This window comes from Heterobasidion irregulare, assembly GCF_000320585.1.
Source record: "Heterobasidion irregulare TC 32-1 unplaced genomic scaffold scaffold_14, whole genome shotgun sequence".
Taxonomy (NCBI): Eukaryota; Fungi; Basidiomycota; class Agaricomycetes; order Russulales; family Bondarzewiaceae; genus Heterobasidion; species Heterobasidion irregulare.
Genome location: NW_009258210.1, coordinates 445,694 through 462,313, shown reverse-complemented (window position 1 = coordinate 462,313; position 16,620 = coordinate 445,694). Strand labels below are relative to the sequence as shown.

Below are 16,620 nucleotides of genomic sequence, written 5' to 3'. Positions count from 1 at the left end.
CATGTTTTCGAGACTAGCTCCCGTTGGCTTTGAACCACTTCTGAACCTCCCCAGAGACGTATCTAGGACAAGGGGTTGTCAACACAACGAACACATGATGGCATCTGACCATCCCACCGCTACAGACAGCATGCTACCAACTCCATTACTATTGCCATCTATACCGAACCAATCAGGAGATGACAGTCAGTTTGTCCTCGAGAGACGGCGAGACTCGGCTCTTTCCAATTTTGGTCCGATCTGACCGAAAACCTGGGGAGCCGCTGCTCTCCCGTATCTTGATTCACAACTTGATTCTCCTTGATTGATTTCCCTTCATCCCTCCTCAGGTGCGGTGCTGGGCATCTTTTTTGGTTTCTTTCTACAGTATGCGATCTTGAGCGACATCCATTCCCTTCGAAGCGCCGGCTTTTACTCGTCTTTCCTTCTCACTGATCAACGTGCAGTGCATGCTTGTGACTCGCCGTAGATCATCCTTTTTTGCTTTCGTCGTTCTCGATCCGCGCCCCGCCTTTCTTGTCTTCAGGTGTGAACTCGGGCTGGTTCCAGGCGCCAATTCTACCCCACCACCAACAGTCCCTGTGCGCCGTCACCTATTGCAGCCTTCACTAGCTCTCCAGCATCCACCGTGTTCTCACATAGCCTATAACGCCGATTACATATGGCGCTGGCGGAACCATTTCGCTTTATCTTCATACCTTTCTATCTCCTCCTACTCACACAATGCGCGCTCGCCTTCCCCATGCAATCTGCCCTCCTCCCACGCGCCCCAGCAATCGTTAAAACGTCAGAGTCAGGCAATACTACTACCGTTTCTGTCTTCGACTCTAACTCTCTGCAGCCCATAACGCAAACAAGCGCGTCAGACGGCAGTGGTGTCGGCTTCGCGTCCTCGGCCCCGTCTATTCTCTGGTTCTGTTTCTGCCTGCTGTTTGGCCTCCCGCTCGCGTTGGCCGGAATACGGGGGAGAAGGTTTACGACCGGCGCAGCTTTCGGCCTCGCTTTCGGCGTATGCTGTACGTCGGTTTCCCTCTCGCCTCGGAGATCGTGCAGCTGAATCGCAACTTTGTACGTGATGAATTAGCATGGGCCGCGTTTATCAACACCGTCTCGGCTCCAGGGATCGCGGACCTTCCGCTCACGCTGATCGTCTTCGCCTTCGTCTTCGTCGGCTCGGCGCTCGGCATGTTCTCCCTGGTGCGCGTCGGCGGGATGGTGACACTCGGCGTGGTGGGCGGTCTCGCGCTCGGTGTGCGGATCGTCGTGGTGAAGGACGACCTGCTCGTCGCGTCGGTGTTCTTCGTGAACTGGCTCGTGGCGAGCGTTTTTGGGCTGCTCGGCGGTCTCTTGGTCGTGACGAATCGGCGAACGGGGATCGTGAGTATCTATCATGGCCATTCTATATCTGACTCAGACCGCGAGCTGATGGCGATGGCGTTGAACTGCTTGCTAGCTCGTTTGCTCGGCATCCGCTGGAACGTTCCTCGCCGGCCTCGGTGCGGATCTTATCGTCAATCAGCAGGATGGGCTCAGTCGCGGGTACCGCTTTCTGTTCGACCGCAACACGTCTCATCTCACTGTGCGTCACCCCGTCGCGAGGTTACCACGGGGGTGTTCGAATCGCAGCGTGATCCTTTTCTAATTTTTTGTCCCCCCTCTGCGGCATCGCAGGATCTTCTCGTGCACGGCTATCACCCACCGGTCTCGGCCCAAATTAACATCGCTGTTTCCATAAGCTTGATGTATGCCCCCCTTAAGCCTTACCTTTTTATCACCAGCTCACTGCGACCGGTTTGCACCTCTTCGCTGCATTTGAACCCTTTCCTCCCACTCGCTCGCAGACCCCTCCTAGCATACCTGCAACACCGCCTCTTTCCTAACGAATTCTCGTCGACTCGCCCAGAGTCCGTCGTCCTCAACGACGCCAACCTCGCCGACTCTGAGAAACCCCGTAGCGACGCTCGCGCGCCCCTGTCGAGCGAGCCCGTCAGCAGGTTCAGCCTGTGACGACATCCTCCTTTCCCTCCCTCGTCCTGTTTTGTCGCTCGTCGCATCGCTTTAGTGCGCGAGAAGCGTTCCCTTTGGATTTCGGACACTTTCGCGTTGGCTCGGACTGTTTTTTTCCGGTGGATGTTTTCCCGGTGTTGGTTATTCCTCTTCTTTTCTTTCGTTTTTCTTTCTTGTTTTTTTCTGTTTTTTTCGGTAGTAGTCTACGGTCACGCTGTTTTGTCGCTTTTCTTTCGTCGTCTAGTTTTTCCTCCCACTTTGTGGCTGCGCGGCTGGGGCCAGTCACGTGTATACCTTAATTCTGGGATCCGTATGCGCATATGTATCAACTGCACGATTCACTGCAATGTAGCTTTCTGGTCACAATCAAGCGTGAACACATCTCGATCGGCCTGCAATCCTATGAGGAGCTCACAAGTGCAGCCCGAGAAATAACGATCGTCCGAGTTGTCCGGTGTACGAACGATGGAGAGTAATGCTACATGGAGCGGTGGTATATAACAGATAACACGATACAAAAATCCGCGGGGGCTCGTAAAGCGCGTCCGTGTCGTGCGAATGCAAAATATGCGTAGTGGCTACAGCGGGATAGAACGAGCGGAGGGACGTGAGGATGTTCGTATATAACGAGTGAGTGACAGTGCGCAACGCGCGTGAGCAGAGGGGTAAAGAGCGACGGGCCCGGCCTCGTCGCGGGGGATACGGAGCGGAGCGTAAGAGGAACGGAATGGAGGCGGAGAACGAAAGAGATACATATATGTAAAAAAAAATAAGAGGGAGGGAGGGAGGGAGAGGGAGAGGCCAGCGCTCATCCTACCAGACACGGCCCGCACGACTGCACGCCCGTCCCGCGCAGATCACAGGTCTGCAGCTTCCCGCCGAGCTGGGTGCCACACACCGCGCTCTGCTGGTCGGACGTCAGAGTGATCGTCTCGTTGTTCACGATACTGTTCGAGGAGAAAAGCGCAGGTCAGGATTTTTCGTCGCCGTGGATACGGGGCAGAAGGGGGAGGCCTTACAGGGTCTGAAGCGGGAGCTGAGCAAAATTGGAAGGCAGTTGGGAGGGGAGCTGGGCGTTCTTGACGAGGGTGAGGGAGGTGAGGTTTGAGAACGCGTCAGGGAACGCGCTGAGTCCCGTGGACTCAATGTGCAGTGATGAGAGCTTCGTGAGAGAGGCAAAGGGTTGAGCAGGGGAGCCGCCTACAGGGGATGTTAGGGCTGAAGTCGATCAGGAAAGGGAAGATGACGGACCCGGAATGACGTTGTTGCCGATGATCTGCAGCGTCTCCAAATGTGTGAGGTTGCCGAATTCTGCGGGGATGGATGCTGGGACAGCGGGGAACGTGAGTTGGCTAATCATATTAAAGAAAAGTCAGCTTGCGTCCAGGATGAAGTCGCAATTACGCACAGAGAGGAAACTCCTCCAGAACCGTCGCATTGTACGCCACCCCACGTACAAAATTTGACATCCTTGACCCATCCGCTCGCCTCCAGCCCAGCCTGCCCATTCGAGTCCGAGTCCTCCCACAGCGCGCGCAGGGCACAGAACTGAGTGGCATCGCGCGCGGCGGGATACACGGCCGTGTAATTGTACGAAAGATTGGACAGCAGCGGGAGACACGTCGAACAGGGATATGTCGTGGGCGACGTGGGCGCGTTGAGGGTATACTGCGTGATGCACTGTTGCGCGTCGACGGACAGCGTCGACGAAGACGAGGCGGAGACGGCTTGCGGGCCTGACTTGGTGCTTGGCTGTGCGAGCACGCGCACGTCGAGCACGACGAGGTTCGCGAGCACGCAGAGGAGGAAGGCCACGAGAATGATGACCATCGCCCTGCGGCGCCACTTGCGCGCGGGGTTGTCTTCGCATCGAGGACACGAACACCGCATGGGGCGCTTCTCAATGTGCAGAGGCGGCCACTGGCTCATCTCAGGGGGTTGCACGGGCACGTCGACCTCCGGCTCTCTGTTCAGCGTTCGGACGTCGAAGAACAGCTTCGTGAAGCGATCGCGGAACGTGGTCGTCGATCGCGGACTCTCGCGCCCGAGGAACTGGTTCTTCTCAATGTCGCGCGGATGGATGGGCGGTGACCTGTACATCGTTGACCTCGAAGAGCCAAAAGAAAATCGGCTGGTCGTGGGAGGGGTATGTGAAGAGGCTGGCAGGTGTCCAGCGCGCGAGTCGGGCGAGAAATGCGAATGCTCGATGGGGGCATCGATGTCGGCGGGTACGAATGAGACTGACAGATGCTCCCTGAAGCGTGACGACCCGTGCCAGGATGCGCGCGAGAGAGGAGAGGTGGGGAAGTCGTTGAGCGGGTTCATACGGACCGATGTTGGCTGGAGTACTTGGGTATCTGCGGAAAGGCGGTCGAGGAGGAAAGCGAGTGGTATGGTTTTTAATCCGATGGCATTTGCCGGTCCAAGCGACGCCCGAACGAGGCCTCAGGAGAACAAAGGACCTCTCGACGCAGCCCAACCGTCCAAACAGCTTGGCGCACAATAGAACAATGCCCGCCATAGCCCTAACCCCACGCCTTTGATGACTCATCCTCAGTCTCGTACGCGACCGAGGGCTTTTCCTCAAGCACGCTCTTCATGTAAGTATCAGAACAGCACTCATCATTCTCATCAAAGTTTGGTCTTTCCATGGGCCACCTGCTCCTTCTCGCTGTCGTCACAATGCGACATGTTCGGTTTCACCAAAATAACCCTCAACCTCCCATCAAAATCAAGCACCTATGCTGGTGAATGTTTATAGGTGCCAGGGCCGGCAGCGGGCATGGTACCATGAGACAACAATGAGTCTCGCGCTCCCACTCTATTGAGCTACCGCTTCGTTTGGACCGCTGCTCTCTGCACTGCACACGAGATACAGCGAGTCCGTCTTCGTACCGGCATTTTCGTATGGAACCGACAATCGAAGCCCAAATACCCTGATGACGCCGTGCTCGACCTCCGTCTGCATGTTTGGGTGCATGCTCAGTGCGTATTCTCTCGAATGCTTTATTTCTCAAAAGCTAATCAGGAACATATACTTTACACCTCGTCATAACCCTGCTCCAATATCGAACGGGATGCCCCGCCATCGTACTGCTTAATCAAAAAGGCGTCACTTGCTGAATATCTCTATTGCGCGTCAGCGTTCTGCATACATGCGCGTTGGCAGGGGTGAAGGCAGGCCGACGGTGAAACTTCCTAACGAGCTGACTTTATGAGCGCTTCCAATAGCACAAAGAAAGGCCACTGAGCCACTGGCGATAGGCATTTCCCAGCGGGTTCGACTTGGACCGATGGTCGTTCATGCCATCCTCGAGGACCGGCAGAATTTTCAAATGCAAACACTGTTCCCAGCCTTTTCGACTACAGCCACAGCGCCCTTTGTGAATGACGTTAGGTCTCCACCCTGCTATCAGTGATGACGCGGCCACTGTCTCAGCTGAGATCGCGGACACAGCTACCCGCAATGGACAATGTTCACATCGCCATGGTAGGTCATGGGAAGCAGCTTTCAATTTCAAGTGCTTGCAGTCTATTTGTGCACCATTTTTTTGACCTATCACAATTCTACGCTTTGTTTTCCTCGTTGTTGTCCAGCCCCTGCGATCAGCCTGTCTCGAATGCATGAGTACACTGCTCGGCACTTGGTGGGTCATCGATCGTCGAATGTCTATTCCTTCAACTCTTCTGTCCGCGCGCGACAGCATGTCGCGTAAACGTCTTTCAGAGAAGCCAACGGCTTTGTCGGTGGGTTCTTTTGATATGGATCTTTCAGCACGCCGACATAATCTCCCCTCTTTTGTTGAATCACATTGTAAGGCGGACATGCCGCAGCCATGCTGCTTCGAACATCATTGTTCCCTTTTTCTCGCATATTTCCAAGGAGTATATTTATTGACTCCGCCTGACTCCATTATCGAGGTACGAACATGGCATGTTTTCTGCGTTGACATATGAGCTTGCCTATCCGGTCGGTCATCTGCCTGTTTCGATGTGTTTAGATTCACTCTTTGAGCGAACACGGAGGATCTCAGTGTCCTTCGTTGTGCGAAACCTGCCATCGCTCGCGGTGCTCTCGCGTCCTGTCATGCACAAACGACTCAGCGCAAAGAAAGAAGCACATCGATCTTACCTGAGCGAAGCTGTAACTTCGAAATGGTCCTCGGTTTATAATGTGTCGTTCCCGTAAAATAATGTGTCTGTCTGCTAGGCGATTGAATAGAAATATATTGACCTTGATGCTCGTCGTCCTTTGGAGGGGGCGGATGTCGTACGCTGGGGGCCTGGGGGCGCCGGTCAAGTGTCTCCCTTAGGGGCCTTGGGTTTATATGAGGGTGTTTGAAGTCTAGAAGCCCGCTAAAAGCAACTCCGACAGGGTCATGGGGCCCTTATCTCTTGTCCTTTGACCCCTATCTGCTCGATCGCATCACGTTCTGCCGTCAGCCATGAGGACCCCATTTTACCTTTTCACAACATCCGCACGGGAGCCGCGTGAAATATTATGACCAATTAAATTTGTGACACAAGTGTCTTCGAGCATACTAAACGGGTGAATCAGTGTGGATTCTGGTGGATCGAGATGCAGTTTCGGCTGCACATGTTGACAACGAGCATCTGCGAGAGGGGCTGGCCAGGTTCTTGGCCCAGAAAAGGCGATCGTCGGTAGGCGGGGACCCTGCCAGACTTGAGTGAAGGCATATAAGACGATTAGCGACGACGATTTCCAAGATCGACCGTCTTCTTTCCTCTCCTTTTTCACCCCCGACCCTGTCCATCGCTGCGCAGCGCAGAACAACGGTGTTTTTTTTTTAAAACAAGCTCATTCTAGCCGAAAGCGCGGGAACCATGGATTCTCCTACGCGTTCTTTCGAACATCCGTCGTGGACGGCTCTTTCAACGCGACAATCCGCTTCGCCTGTAAATCCACCACCACAGCAAGCACAACCGTCGACCTCCTCTGCACCCGCAAGACGCTTCAAACGGCTTACAGAGCCGGGCCGACAAATCCTCACAGGTAAATTCCCTTTACTTACATCCACTCACGTCCATGAAATTTCAGCTAAGTATGTCGTCATTTGTTCTCTCTCGGCACGCGATAGATTTCTACGCGAATGAAACGCACTACCCCTCGTTAGAACAAAAGCACGCATTGCTCGATCGACTGCGAGCCGCAGGGGTAGAGTACCATATGACCAATCTGAATGCGTGGTTTACCAATCGTCGGAAGAAACAGAGTCCCACGCTCTCTTCGCGCGATTTATGTGAGCCCGATTCTTTGTTCAAATTTGATGAATAGTGCTCATTGTATGCTACTCATTGCCATAGTGTGGCCCTCGATCACTCAAGAAAAGGAGAAGAAGATCCAAACTCTTTTACATGATTTTCCTCAACCATCCAGGGACATGATTAACGCTTGGGCTACCGTAGTGTCTGCACAGCCTGAGCACATCATTTTGTACATCCAACACATGGCGTATAGCATGGAACATCACTTGCCACTCGCCACAACACCCGCGCACCCAGCAACGGCGTCATTTGCATCGATCGTGGCTGCGTCAAATGCCCACCTGGCTCGCCGACCGTCTGCTCATTCTTCGCCTTCCTTTGCACTCAGGCCAGTCGACAGTCCGATGGACATTGACTCGCCCGATGACGACTCTCTAGAGGCTGACCCTGCGCATCTCCCTACCCCTTCCGTATCCACTTCGCCCGAGCCCGCACCGCGCAGCTCCGCACGACCGCATCTCACCCCCATCCAGACAGCAATGTCCGCCTCACCTACTCCACCCCCGTCGATGAGCACAATCAGCTCATCACCCCATGGGTACACAAGGCGCGGATGTTCGCCGACGACGGCACCAACCACCTCGCTCGGCACGCGCGATCCCATATCTCCCGTCTCAGCGATCACTACGCCGCGCATTCCGCGCCCGTCGTCATTCGTGCTCCCGCGGCCCGAGTCGTTCGGGCGTCCGCGTCCAGGCATGCTCGACTCGCCCGCCGTCTCGGATCAGCGTACTAACCAGGCTCCTCTGTCGCCCCCTCCCACCGCGACTGTCACCGAGCCACCAACGCCGGTTACAGCTGCAGATCTTTCGTTGCTCTCCCCGCTCGAGCGCATCCGCGCCATGCGCCGCGCGAGCTTCCAGCTGTCGGGCGATGCGACCTCGTCCCCGATCCTGCCCCCGTCTATCTCGCGTGCGGGTGGCTCACACCCCTCGGCCGTGGCCACGACGACGACGACTGCCACCACGTCGACCACTACATACGTGCCGTTTCTCCCCCCGCTCCCTGCCGAAGCGCCCAAGACCCCTGCGGAATTCGCGGCAGCTCTCCGGCCCTACGCCGACTATCAGCAGTCGTTCATCCGACGCGTCAAGAACGGTGAGCTGCGCGCATACGGGTTCACGCCTGAGATGGTTCCGGAGTGAGCGAGCGGGTGGGCGTGCACAACACGGCCTTTTTTGATGGTGGCGACGACGACGACGACGGCGAGCAAGAAGCTGTCCATGAGAGGCGGAGGGAGAAGGAGCGGGCGAGGCCAGCGGTACCCGCCGCTCGTCAATTGTCGCCCTGCCCTGTTCTCGGCAACAAAAGAATGCCGTCTCATCATTCGCGCGCGGAGCGTATATGTTCTATTCGATCAACGCATTGCGTTGCGCCAGAGCGACAAGACTTGTGATGTTTGTGCAAATTGAACAAGCATCTGCTTACTTTCTTTGGCCTCACATAAAAAAGGTTTGAGTGTTTTGTGTTAAAGGTGTAGTGTTTGCCTTAAAATGTCTGTATGTTCATCATCCTCACACTGCAAGACTGCCTTGCTGTTTTTTGCTACATGCTTGTTGCATTATTATTTTACAAAAAAGAATCATAATTTTGTATGTTATATGTCTTCACAACATTTTGGCTGCTAATAGCAAATTTCATATTCAGTGTCAAGGCAGCATCTCACAATCTATCAAATTTCAAGAATCACAAAAGAGTTTACAAAAAAGAATATCATATCTGTCACAAGTCACCACAAGGTTTCAGTTGTGTGTGTTCATGGTAGTACTATATATGTCAGTACTACCATCAACACACACACAGCCTACCCCCTGGTAGACAATGAGTTAACAAATAACATCATCAAAATCCAGGCCCATTCGCAACCAGCCATGATCATGACCAATCCTCCGCCTCACAGCCTATCACAATCACCTCACAACGCGATTCGCTGTCGCTCCTCGGCAACTCAAGAACGAGCAACTATTGTCTCCTCGAGAAGCAGGAGAAGCATCTCGGTTATGGCGTGAGGACACGACGGCGGTCACACGCACTCACAGCAGCCTCATTTATCTCAATGATCGGGTCTCTCAACCCCCGCTGCAAAGCACAGGCGAGAGTTCTCAGGGGGTACAAGGATGTCAGCCAGAAGGCTTGACCCTCCGTTTGTTCGGGTCTGGAGAATGTGAGCCCCCGCTGGAAGATCGCACGCGGGGGCGAGTCCGCAATCTTTTGGTCGATCTCAGAGATCGGTGCCCCCGTCGGAATTACGTGCTCAGGGGCAAGACCAAGCAAGCAAGCTGCGTGGGAGGAGAGACTCGCACGCGAGCCGGGTCAGGCATGTAGGCTCGCGGATGACAATAGAGACAATTGTGCGTTCGTGCGAGGGCCGCGGTCGAGGTCGCTGCGCGGGGATAGCGAGAAGTTGAGGCTATGCAGGAGGCGGGGGATTGAAGGCCGCTCATCGCGGTCGTGAGCCATCGATGTCGCGCTGCGCAGTGCGGGCGCAATGCAGGCGCAATGCAAAGACGCCAGCACCTAGAGCAGTTTTGTTTGCAGGGATGTCGCGTCATGTCCCGTGAGTTGAAAATGAATCAACGCACGGGCTGCTCGGCAGGAAAGGAGGCGACACGCGACGAAGGGATGCGGGGAGGGTGGGGGTACGAGAGAAAGAGAGAACAAGGCGCCGTGTTAGACGCGCTCGGAGGGCGCAGGAACCGTGTCTGGAACGTTCCCACGATCCTCCTGCCGAACAGTCCCTGGGGCGAAGTCGCGCAGCGTCCCACCGCGTCCCACCTCGACGAACGATGCATGATTCTCCACCTCGTCAAACGCACGGGCCAGCCGGAGATAAGGTCAACCCTTTCTCACGTGGTTTACACTCGGGGCCCCGCCGCGCTCCCCGCTCAGCGACGAGCCGCCTCTGGTGCAGCCGGGGCCGGAATATGGATGGGACAGCCTGGCGCCCCTCGAAGCGGAGCCAGAGCGGAGTCGCTCCGTGTGCCCGCCGCGCAGCCATTTCGAGCGAGACGCCTTCCCCCGCATTCCCCGCCGACGTCATTTTCCGCCCCGCTTTGCGCGTCGGTTTTCACATGCCAGGCCGTTCCGTCTCGCCCTGCCAGGCCCCTGCGCTCCATCGCCTTGGATGCCGACGGGCACGAGCTGAGCAGGACATGATGCACTTAAGGATTATCGGCTGAAAGGGCAAAGTCGCCTGGCCCTCCGTTTTCACGTTCTTTTCCCTTCTCGTTCCGTCTTTGACTCAAGACCGGTCGGGTTCGATATCCTACGCCTGCTCCCCTCTCCACCCTTCGTCTCTCTCGCCGGTCCCGGCTCTCTGCTTGCCATCCGCGTTGCATCTGGAATCACTCGTCGCGAAAAGACGCTCGTCTATCAGCGTGTAAACTACATCGAACATGTCGAGATCGAGAGACAAGAAGCCTGTGGGCTTTGGTACCCACATCACCGCGGGAGGCATCGCAGGCGCGATGGAGGCGGTGGGTCTTGCTCTGTTTCCCCTCTTCGAAGCCTCGTCGTGACTCGCGCCTCTCTTCGTCGCGATACTAGCTCTGCTGTCAACCCCTCGACACCATCAAAGTGCGCATGCAGCTCTCGCGTTCAGGACGCGCACCAGGCGTACGTTTTATTTTATCGATGCCTCCCGAGCGTGTCTCGCTGACCGATGGGTCGCACAGACAAAAGCGCGCGGCTTCATCGCGACGGGAGCGCACATCGTGCAGCGCGAGACCGCGCTCGCGCTCTACAAGGGCCTCGGCGCGGTATTAACCGGTATCGTCCCCAAGATGGCGATCCGCTTCGCGTCGTTCGAGACGTACAAGGGTTGGCTGGCGAACAAAGAGACGGGCGTGACGAGCGTGGGGAGCATCTTCCTCGGTGCGCCTCTTCCCGCCTCTGTTCCGTCTCGAATATACCACTCACACCAGCGACGAATAGCGGGCCTTGGTGCGGGCACGACAGAAGCCGTGCTGGTCGTGACCCCGATGGAGGTTGTCAAGATCCGGCTGCAGGCACAGATGCACTCGCTCGCGGACCCGCTCGAAGCGCCACGGTATCGCAACGCAGGGCATGCAGTGTACACCATCGTCCGTGAAGAGGGCGTGCGCACGCTCTACCGCGGGGTGTCGCTAACCGCGCTCCGGCAGGCGACGAACCAAGGTGCGCACGGCGTTCGCATGTCAGAGCGCACTCGGCGCTCTCTGAACCGAGCGAGACTGACACGTTGATTATCTTTCGTTGGAATGGGGAACCAGGCGCGAATTTCACGGCGTATCAGGAGTTGAAGAAGTTCGCGCATCGGCTGCAGCCGGATCTCGTCGAGCTGCCTTCGTACCAGCACATGTTCATCGGACTCGTCTCCGGCGCCATGGGCCCCTTCTCCAACGCGCCCATCGACACTATCAAGACGCGTACGTCTTCTCCCTCCTTTTTCTGTCCACAATTCCACGACTCACATAAAAAAAACCAATAAAAAACCAATATCAAACACAAAAATGAAACTACACACGCGAATACGCCTCCTCAGGTCTGCAAAAATCCGCATTCCCACCCGGTACATCGGCCGCGCGGCGCATCGCGGCGATCGCGAGCGACATGTGGCAGCAGGAGGGCACGCGCGCGTTCTACAAGGGCATCACGCCGCGCGTGCTGCGTGTCGCGCCCGGCCAGGCTATCGTGTTTGCGGTGTACGAGCGCGTGCGCACGTGGATAGAGAGGGTGAAGGTCGATGGGGAGGAGGAGCGGTATAGCGAGTGATCCAGACGAGGAGAGAGGGGGACGGAGCGAGATGTGTGTGCCTGTATATTATACCCTGGAACGTGGGGTTAGCGAACTTTTTTTTTCTCGGTCTGTATAGTGTATTGTAACATCGACTACATGGTGACTGGGATACCTACACCCAGAGAGATGTGCGCGTATTGTCGGCGGAGGTGCACTGCGGCCCGGAGGTCCCGGTTGCAGGCTTCAACGTCTCTTCAATCTTTATAACGTTGCAACTCGCATCTGGGATCCGCATGATCTGTTGACAACAACAAAGGGCAACTCTCTGCTCATTGAAAGTATGTACCGCATGTCGCCTGAAGTGGAAAATCAATATGTATGGATCCCGCCGTCCTACACCACGTCTCACGGACCCTCTCTATCGACGACAGCGTCCCTTGCGCCCGATTCTGAGTTCGAGCAGAACTTTGCGCGGTCGGCAAAATGGTATGTTTCTATTTCTCCGAATATCCTGTGTGCTGCGCCAAGTCGTCCTCTTGTTGATGGATACTCCGCTCCTCTGATTTGCAGGTGTCCGGACGGATCGCTAGCCCTCGCACAATGTGAGAACAGGACATTCGAGATCCTTGACCTGTGCGTAGTTGCTTTTTGAGGAAATCAGAATCTCGAACAGACATGTCTCGCTCGTAGCCCGCCAGAACTCCTTCAACTGGCATTTTCACAAACAGGTAAAGGCAGCTCGCATCCGACTTCATTGGCCTGTCATGCATAATCTATCTCTGCAGAGGAACCGATGACGTCGCTGCCCTCATGGCCGAAGCATCGTGTCTTTCCGCAAGCCGCTCCTATCCTCGATTTTATATGGTACCCGCGCGCAACGCCCCGAGACCCTGCCTCGTTCTGCTTCGTCGCGTCTGTGCGCGAGTCTCCCGTGAAACTGTTGGACGCCTCGACGGGCCGCGTACGTGATTACACTTCGGGTGGATATTCCGACGATTGACTGGTGGTTCGTGCAGCTTCGCGCTTCTTACAAGATCGTTGACCACCGCGAGAGGCAGATCGCCCCACATAGCATGTCGTTCAATGGATCTGCCGACAGGTATGTGTGCCCGTACTGTGTCCACGCGCTCTGCGGCTGATATTCAGCGATTGCGTTCCAGGTTGTATTGCGGTTTCGAGGACGCTATTGAGGTTTTCGACCTGAACAATCCAGGCGAAGGCACCCGTCTGGCAACAACTCCATCCCGCAAAAGCCGCGATGGATTAAAAGGTGGGTGCCATTTCTATCTCTCGCCAGCCGTGGTCCTCGATCTAATGTGTCCGGATGATGCAGGAATTATCTCCGCTCTTGCTTTCTGCCCTTCCTACGACCCGTCATCGAGTATGTTTGCCGCCGGGTCGCTCACGCCGTCGTCCAGTGTGTCGCCCAACATCGCGCTTTTCAGCGAAGACACGGGCAGTAAACCTGTTGGGTGGATCGGAGACGTGAAGGCGAGCGTGACACAGGCACGTCCAGATTTCCTCTCCAGATTTCCTCTCAATATTGGATACTTACTCACATTTGATCGATTGACCAGCTCGCTTTTAACCCGATGAAACCGCACGTGTTGTATGCGTCTTTCCGGCGGCATGGTGCAATTTACGGTTGGGATCTGCGTGGAGACACATCGGTGCCGGTGCAGATTTTCAGACCGAATGGTGGCGGCGCTCGTCCGAGCACTAATCAGAGGATCAAATTTGACGTCGATCTGAGTGGGAAATGGATGAGTGTGGGCGATCAGGTATGCACGTCGATCGATCTTCGGCGATGTGACATGATCTCACATGGGGAAACAGCATGGGGATATCTCTTTATTTGACCTTGATAAACCTGAAGCAGAGGATGCGGAAGGCAGTGACCATGCACTAGAAGCGGATGCAGTACTCAGGTACACTGCTCATAAAGGTGGATTCTCAGGCATGCTTGGTTTGCGAAAGCTCAACATGTTCGATGATTTAGACGCCGTCGGCTCCGTAGCTTTCCATCCTCTGCGCCCTTTCCTCCTGTCCGTTTCTGGCTCGCGACATTTCGATATAAATAGCGATATCAACAATCAGTCATCGTCATCTGAAGAGGACGAGGAAGAACACCAAGATTCGTTCGAGACGAAACGAACTGTGGTGAGGAAAAGCAGGCAGCGACGTCAGCCTTCTGTGCGCGACAGCATCATCAAGTTGTGGAATTTTGAAGACACTGATTAAACGGTCCGAAGGTCAGTGTGCTTCCCAATTCACCGCCCTTTCGGAAGAGCTGATTTTGGCTACTTATCAAGCCGGACCGCGAAGTCGATGGCGCCTTTCGGATGGATCGTGTTGCGCTATTCTCCTCTGAGTGGGGCTTCTTGGCACGACCCTTAAATTGTATCTGGATGGCACGTAAACTTCTTTCCCCGACCATCACAGGCCCCAGAACGTGTCCGTCTGATCCAGAGGCGGTGGTTTCATACGCATTGTACACGTTTTGTTCGGCAATGAGAGCAAATGCACGCGTACGAGGAGTTCGGTAACTTCTGTCTGACCCGATGGCAGATCATGCGTCGTGCGAGGTAGTGCCCTGAATATCCAATGTCTGCTATGCTGTTGCCAGTATGAATCGAGTGACAGAACGGGAGCAGAGTCATACTGATACGGTCCCCAGCCAAATACAACCAAATAGTGACCTGTTATCAGGAGCGCTACTCCAGAACTGCTGGCCTTGTTCCGAACGACCATCATGTCACCCATCCTCTCTGTCTCCCTCGCTGCACTGTCTTTAGCGGCTGTCGCCGCCGCAAAGCCGCTGTCGACTAATCCCAACTATGTCCCTCGTCATGGCTCTCCTTTCTCGTATGCGCCATTGCTTGTTGCTGAACACGAAGCCCCACACGGCATCGTAAACAACTCTTATATCGTGATGTTCAAGCAGGGCTTGCACCCCCAGGCGATGGACAACCACCTCAACTTCCTGCAGATGGCGCATGCGGAGGACCCTCTCATGGGGGACGAGAGCGGCCTTCGTCACGCCTATGACGGACACGTTAAGGGGTACGCGGGCTGGTTCAGCGAGGGTGTGCTGGAGAGGATCCGGCAGATGCCCGAGGTCGACTTCATCGAGCGCGATCAAATAGTACGGACACAAGATACGCAGCGATCAGCGCCATGGGTACGCTTGCGGCGCTTACTTATCACGCGCGTATGGACTCACCTGTCACGCCATCATTAGGGTCTCGCACGCATCAGCCATCGTCCCAAACTCGGCTTTGGTACATTTACCAAGTACGAGTACGAGCCTTCAGGCGGCGAAGGTGTCGATGTATACGTCATTGACACCGGGATCAACACCAAGCACGCCGAGTTTGAGGGTCGGGCGGCCTGGGGCAAGACAATCCCGTTGAACGACGTCGACGATGACAACAATGGTCACGGCACTCACTGCGCTGGTACCATTGCGTCGCAGAAGTACGGTGTCGCCAAGGCCGCCAACGTCATCGCTGTCAAGGTGTTGGGCTCCAATGGCAGCGGTACGATGTCGGACGTCGTTGCCGGAGTTGACTTCGCAGCGAAGGCCGCCACAGCCAAGGCGGTTGCCGCAGCAGCTGAGGTGAAGGCGACGGGTAGCACGAAGCACAAGGGCTCCGTCGCCAACATGAGTCTCGGCGGTGGCAAGTCACGCGCTCTTGACACTGCTGTCAACGGTGCAGTCGACACTGGCCTTCACTTCGCTGTTGCCGCTGGCAATGATAACCGCGACGCATGTTCCTACTCTCCTGCCGCCGCCGAGAAGGCAGTCACTGTTGGCGCGTCCACGCTGGGCGACGAGCGCGCATACTTCAGCAATTTTGGTCCTTGCGTTGACGTTTTCGGACCAGGACTCAACATCCTCTCGACCTGGATCGGCTCCGAGCACGCCATTAACACCATCTCCGGCACCTCCATGGCGTCTCCCCACGTTGCGGGTCTGCTCGCATACCTCCTCTCCATCTACCCTTCCGCCACGTTCAACCCCTCGGTCTCTTCCCTCATCCCTGATGAGCTCAACTCTGCGCGTCCATTCAGTGGATCCTTCAGCCGCCTGTACGAGATGGCGTACGACTGCGTTCCAGGATGGGCGGCTGGCTTCTTGCCTCCTCCCCGTCTCGTTCAGGTCATCAGTGGAGAGGGGTCGAACGAGTTCAAGACGCTGAGCCCCGCGCAGTTGAAGGCTGCGTTGGTTGCGCTCGCGAGCCGAGACCTGTTGAAGGAGATTCCTTCTGACACAGTCAACCTGTTGATTTTCAACAACGCGACGACCGTCTGAAGAGAGGATGCTTGATAGAGGGCTCGGTGACATGTTTGTTACGACATTATTACTGTTATGTTCTGTAATCTAGTCCTTCACGACTGCTGTACACAATCTACGGACGAGTATACATACACATACTTTGCGCATTTGCTGTTCGCTGACCTGGGATCTGGGTGAAGCACCTCAAGTGAGGATGGATGCGCCAAGTATCGCTGAGTCTGAACACGGCTTGTCACGAAATACTGAACACCAACATGCTCTGCAACAAAAAACACAGAACAATGTGCGAGTAAACTGTCCACGGCCTCCGG

The 16,620-nt window shown here is 55.6% G+C and overlaps 8 protein-coding genes across 8 annotated transcripts; 7 read left to right on the top strand and 1 right to left on the bottom strand.

The window, feature by feature from the left end:
* Nucleotides 1-742: 742 nt before the first annotated feature.
* Nucleotides 743-2,007, top strand: HETIRDRAFT_456310 (uncharacterized protein; the record flags this gene model as incomplete). Its single annotated transcript, XM_009554954.1, has 5 exons — nt 743-1,016; nt 1,085-1,377; nt 1,454-1,579; nt 1,672-1,742; nt 1,842-2,007. The coding sequence occupies 5 exons, from the start codon at nt 743-745 to the stop codon at nt 2,005-2,007; spliced, it is 930 nt and encodes a 309-aa protein (XP_009553249.1).
* A 374-nt stretch (nt 2,008-2,381) lies between these two features.
* On the bottom strand, nt 2,382-4,474 carry HETIRDRAFT_461444 (uncharacterized protein). Its single transcript, XM_009554953.1, has 4 exons — nt 3,416-4,474; nt 3,259-3,359; nt 3,027-3,207; nt 2,382-2,954 (listed from the first exon to the last, which is right to left on the bottom strand). Exons 1-4 carry the CDS (start codon nt 4,330-4,332, stop codon nt 2,816-2,818), a joined length of 1,338 nt encoding a protein of 445 aa, XP_009553248.1. The 5' UTR covers nt 4,333-4,474; the 3' UTR covers nt 2,382-2,815.
* Nucleotides 4,475-6,852: 2,378 nt separating this feature from the next.
* HETIRDRAFT_108517 (uncharacterized protein) lies at nt 6,853-8,438 on the top strand (the record flags this gene model as incomplete). The annotated part of the gene is made up of 3 exons (XM_009554952.1): nt 6,853-7,021; nt 7,107-7,268; nt 7,333-8,438. 3 exons carry the CDS (start codon nt 6,853-6,855, stop codon nt 8,436-8,438), a joined length of 1,437 nt encoding a protein of 478 aa, XP_009553247.1.
* Nucleotides 8,439-8,786: 348 nt separating this feature from the next.
* HETIRDRAFT_482547 (uncharacterized protein) lies at nt 8,787-10,083 on the top strand (the record flags this gene model as incomplete). Its single annotated transcript, XM_009554951.1, has 3 exons — nt 8,787-8,885; nt 8,941-9,043; nt 9,194-10,083. The coding sequence occupies 3 exons, from the start codon at nt 8,787-8,789 to the stop codon at nt 9,616-9,618; spliced, it is 627 nt and encodes a 208-aa protein (XP_009553246.1). The 3' UTR covers nt 9,619-10,083.
* HETIRDRAFT_391434 (uncharacterized protein) lies at nt 9,297-11,412 on the top strand. The gene is made up of 4 exons (XM_009554950.1): nt 9,297-10,769; nt 10,840-10,908; nt 10,968-11,166; nt 11,227-11,412. Exon 1 carries the CDS (start codon nt 9,793-9,795, stop codon nt 10,447-10,449), a length of 657 nt encoding a protein of 218 aa, XP_009553245.1. The 5' UTR covers nt 9,297-9,792; the 3' UTR covers nt 10,450-10,769; nt 10,840-10,908; nt 10,968-11,166; nt 11,227-11,412.
* On the top strand, nt 10,374-12,045 carry HETIRDRAFT_68105 (mitochondrial tricarboxylate carrier; the record flags this gene model as incomplete). The annotated part of the gene is made up of 6 exons (XM_009554789.1): nt 10,374-10,769; nt 10,840-10,908; nt 10,968-11,166; nt 11,227-11,448; nt 11,544-11,699; nt 11,816-12,045. The coding sequence occupies exons 1-6, from the start codon at nt 10,689-10,691 to the stop codon at nt 12,043-12,045; spliced, it is 957 nt and encodes a 318-aa protein (XP_009553084.1). The 5' UTR covers nt 10,374-10,688.
* A 304-nt stretch (nt 12,046-12,349) lies between these two features.
* On the top strand, nt 12,350-14,566 carry HETIRDRAFT_127151 (uncharacterized protein; the record flags this gene model as incomplete). Its single annotated transcript, XM_009554949.1, has 10 exons — nt 12,350-12,495; nt 12,580-12,646; nt 12,797-12,970; nt 13,026-13,112; nt 13,156-13,279; nt 13,343-13,476; nt 13,587-13,790; nt 13,846-13,954; nt 14,009-14,147; nt 14,545-14,566. The coding sequence occupies 10 exons, from the start codon at nt 12,350-12,352 to the stop codon at nt 14,564-14,566; spliced, it is 1,206 nt and encodes a 401-aa protein (XP_009553244.1).
* Nucleotides 14,567-14,754: 188 nt separating this feature from the next.
* Nucleotides 14,755-16,469, top strand: HETIRDRAFT_153222 (serine protease S8). The gene is made up of 2 exons (XM_009554948.1): nt 14,755-15,190; nt 15,251-16,469. The coding sequence occupies exons 1-2, from the start codon at nt 14,762-14,764 to the stop codon at nt 16,322-16,324; spliced, it is 1,503 nt and encodes a 500-aa protein (XP_009553243.1). The 5' UTR covers nt 14,755-14,761; the 3' UTR covers nt 16,325-16,469.
* Nucleotides 16,470-16,620: the final 151 nt, after the last annotated feature.

Bases quoted from the DNA above. Each gene is read 5' to 3' on its own strand.
- HETIRDRAFT_153222 (XM_009554948.1), top strand. From the start codon at position 14,762: ATGTCACCCATCCTCTCTGTCTCCCTCGCTGCACTGTCTTTAGCGGCT. The intron at 15,191-15,250 runs GTACGCTTGCGG...CGCCATCATTAG, and splicing joins CGCAGCGATCAGCGCCATGG to GGTCTCGCACGCATCAGCCA.
- HETIRDRAFT_391434 (XM_009554950.1), top strand. From the start codon at position 9,793: ATGCAAAGACGCCAGCACCTAGAGCAGTTTTGTTTGCAGGGATGTCGC.
- HETIRDRAFT_461444 (XM_009554953.1), bottom strand. From the start codon at position 4,332: ATGAACCCGCTCAACGACTTCCCCACCTCTCCTCTCTCGCGCGCATCC. The intron at 3,360-3,415 runs GTGCGTAATTGC...TAATATGATTAG, and splicing joins TCTGGAGGAGTTTCCTCTCT to CCAACTCACGTTCCCCGCTG. The intron at 2,955-3,026 runs GTAAGGCCTCCC...CTCCTCGAACAG, and splicing joins CAGCTCCCGCTTCAGACCCT to TATCGTGAACAACGAGACGA.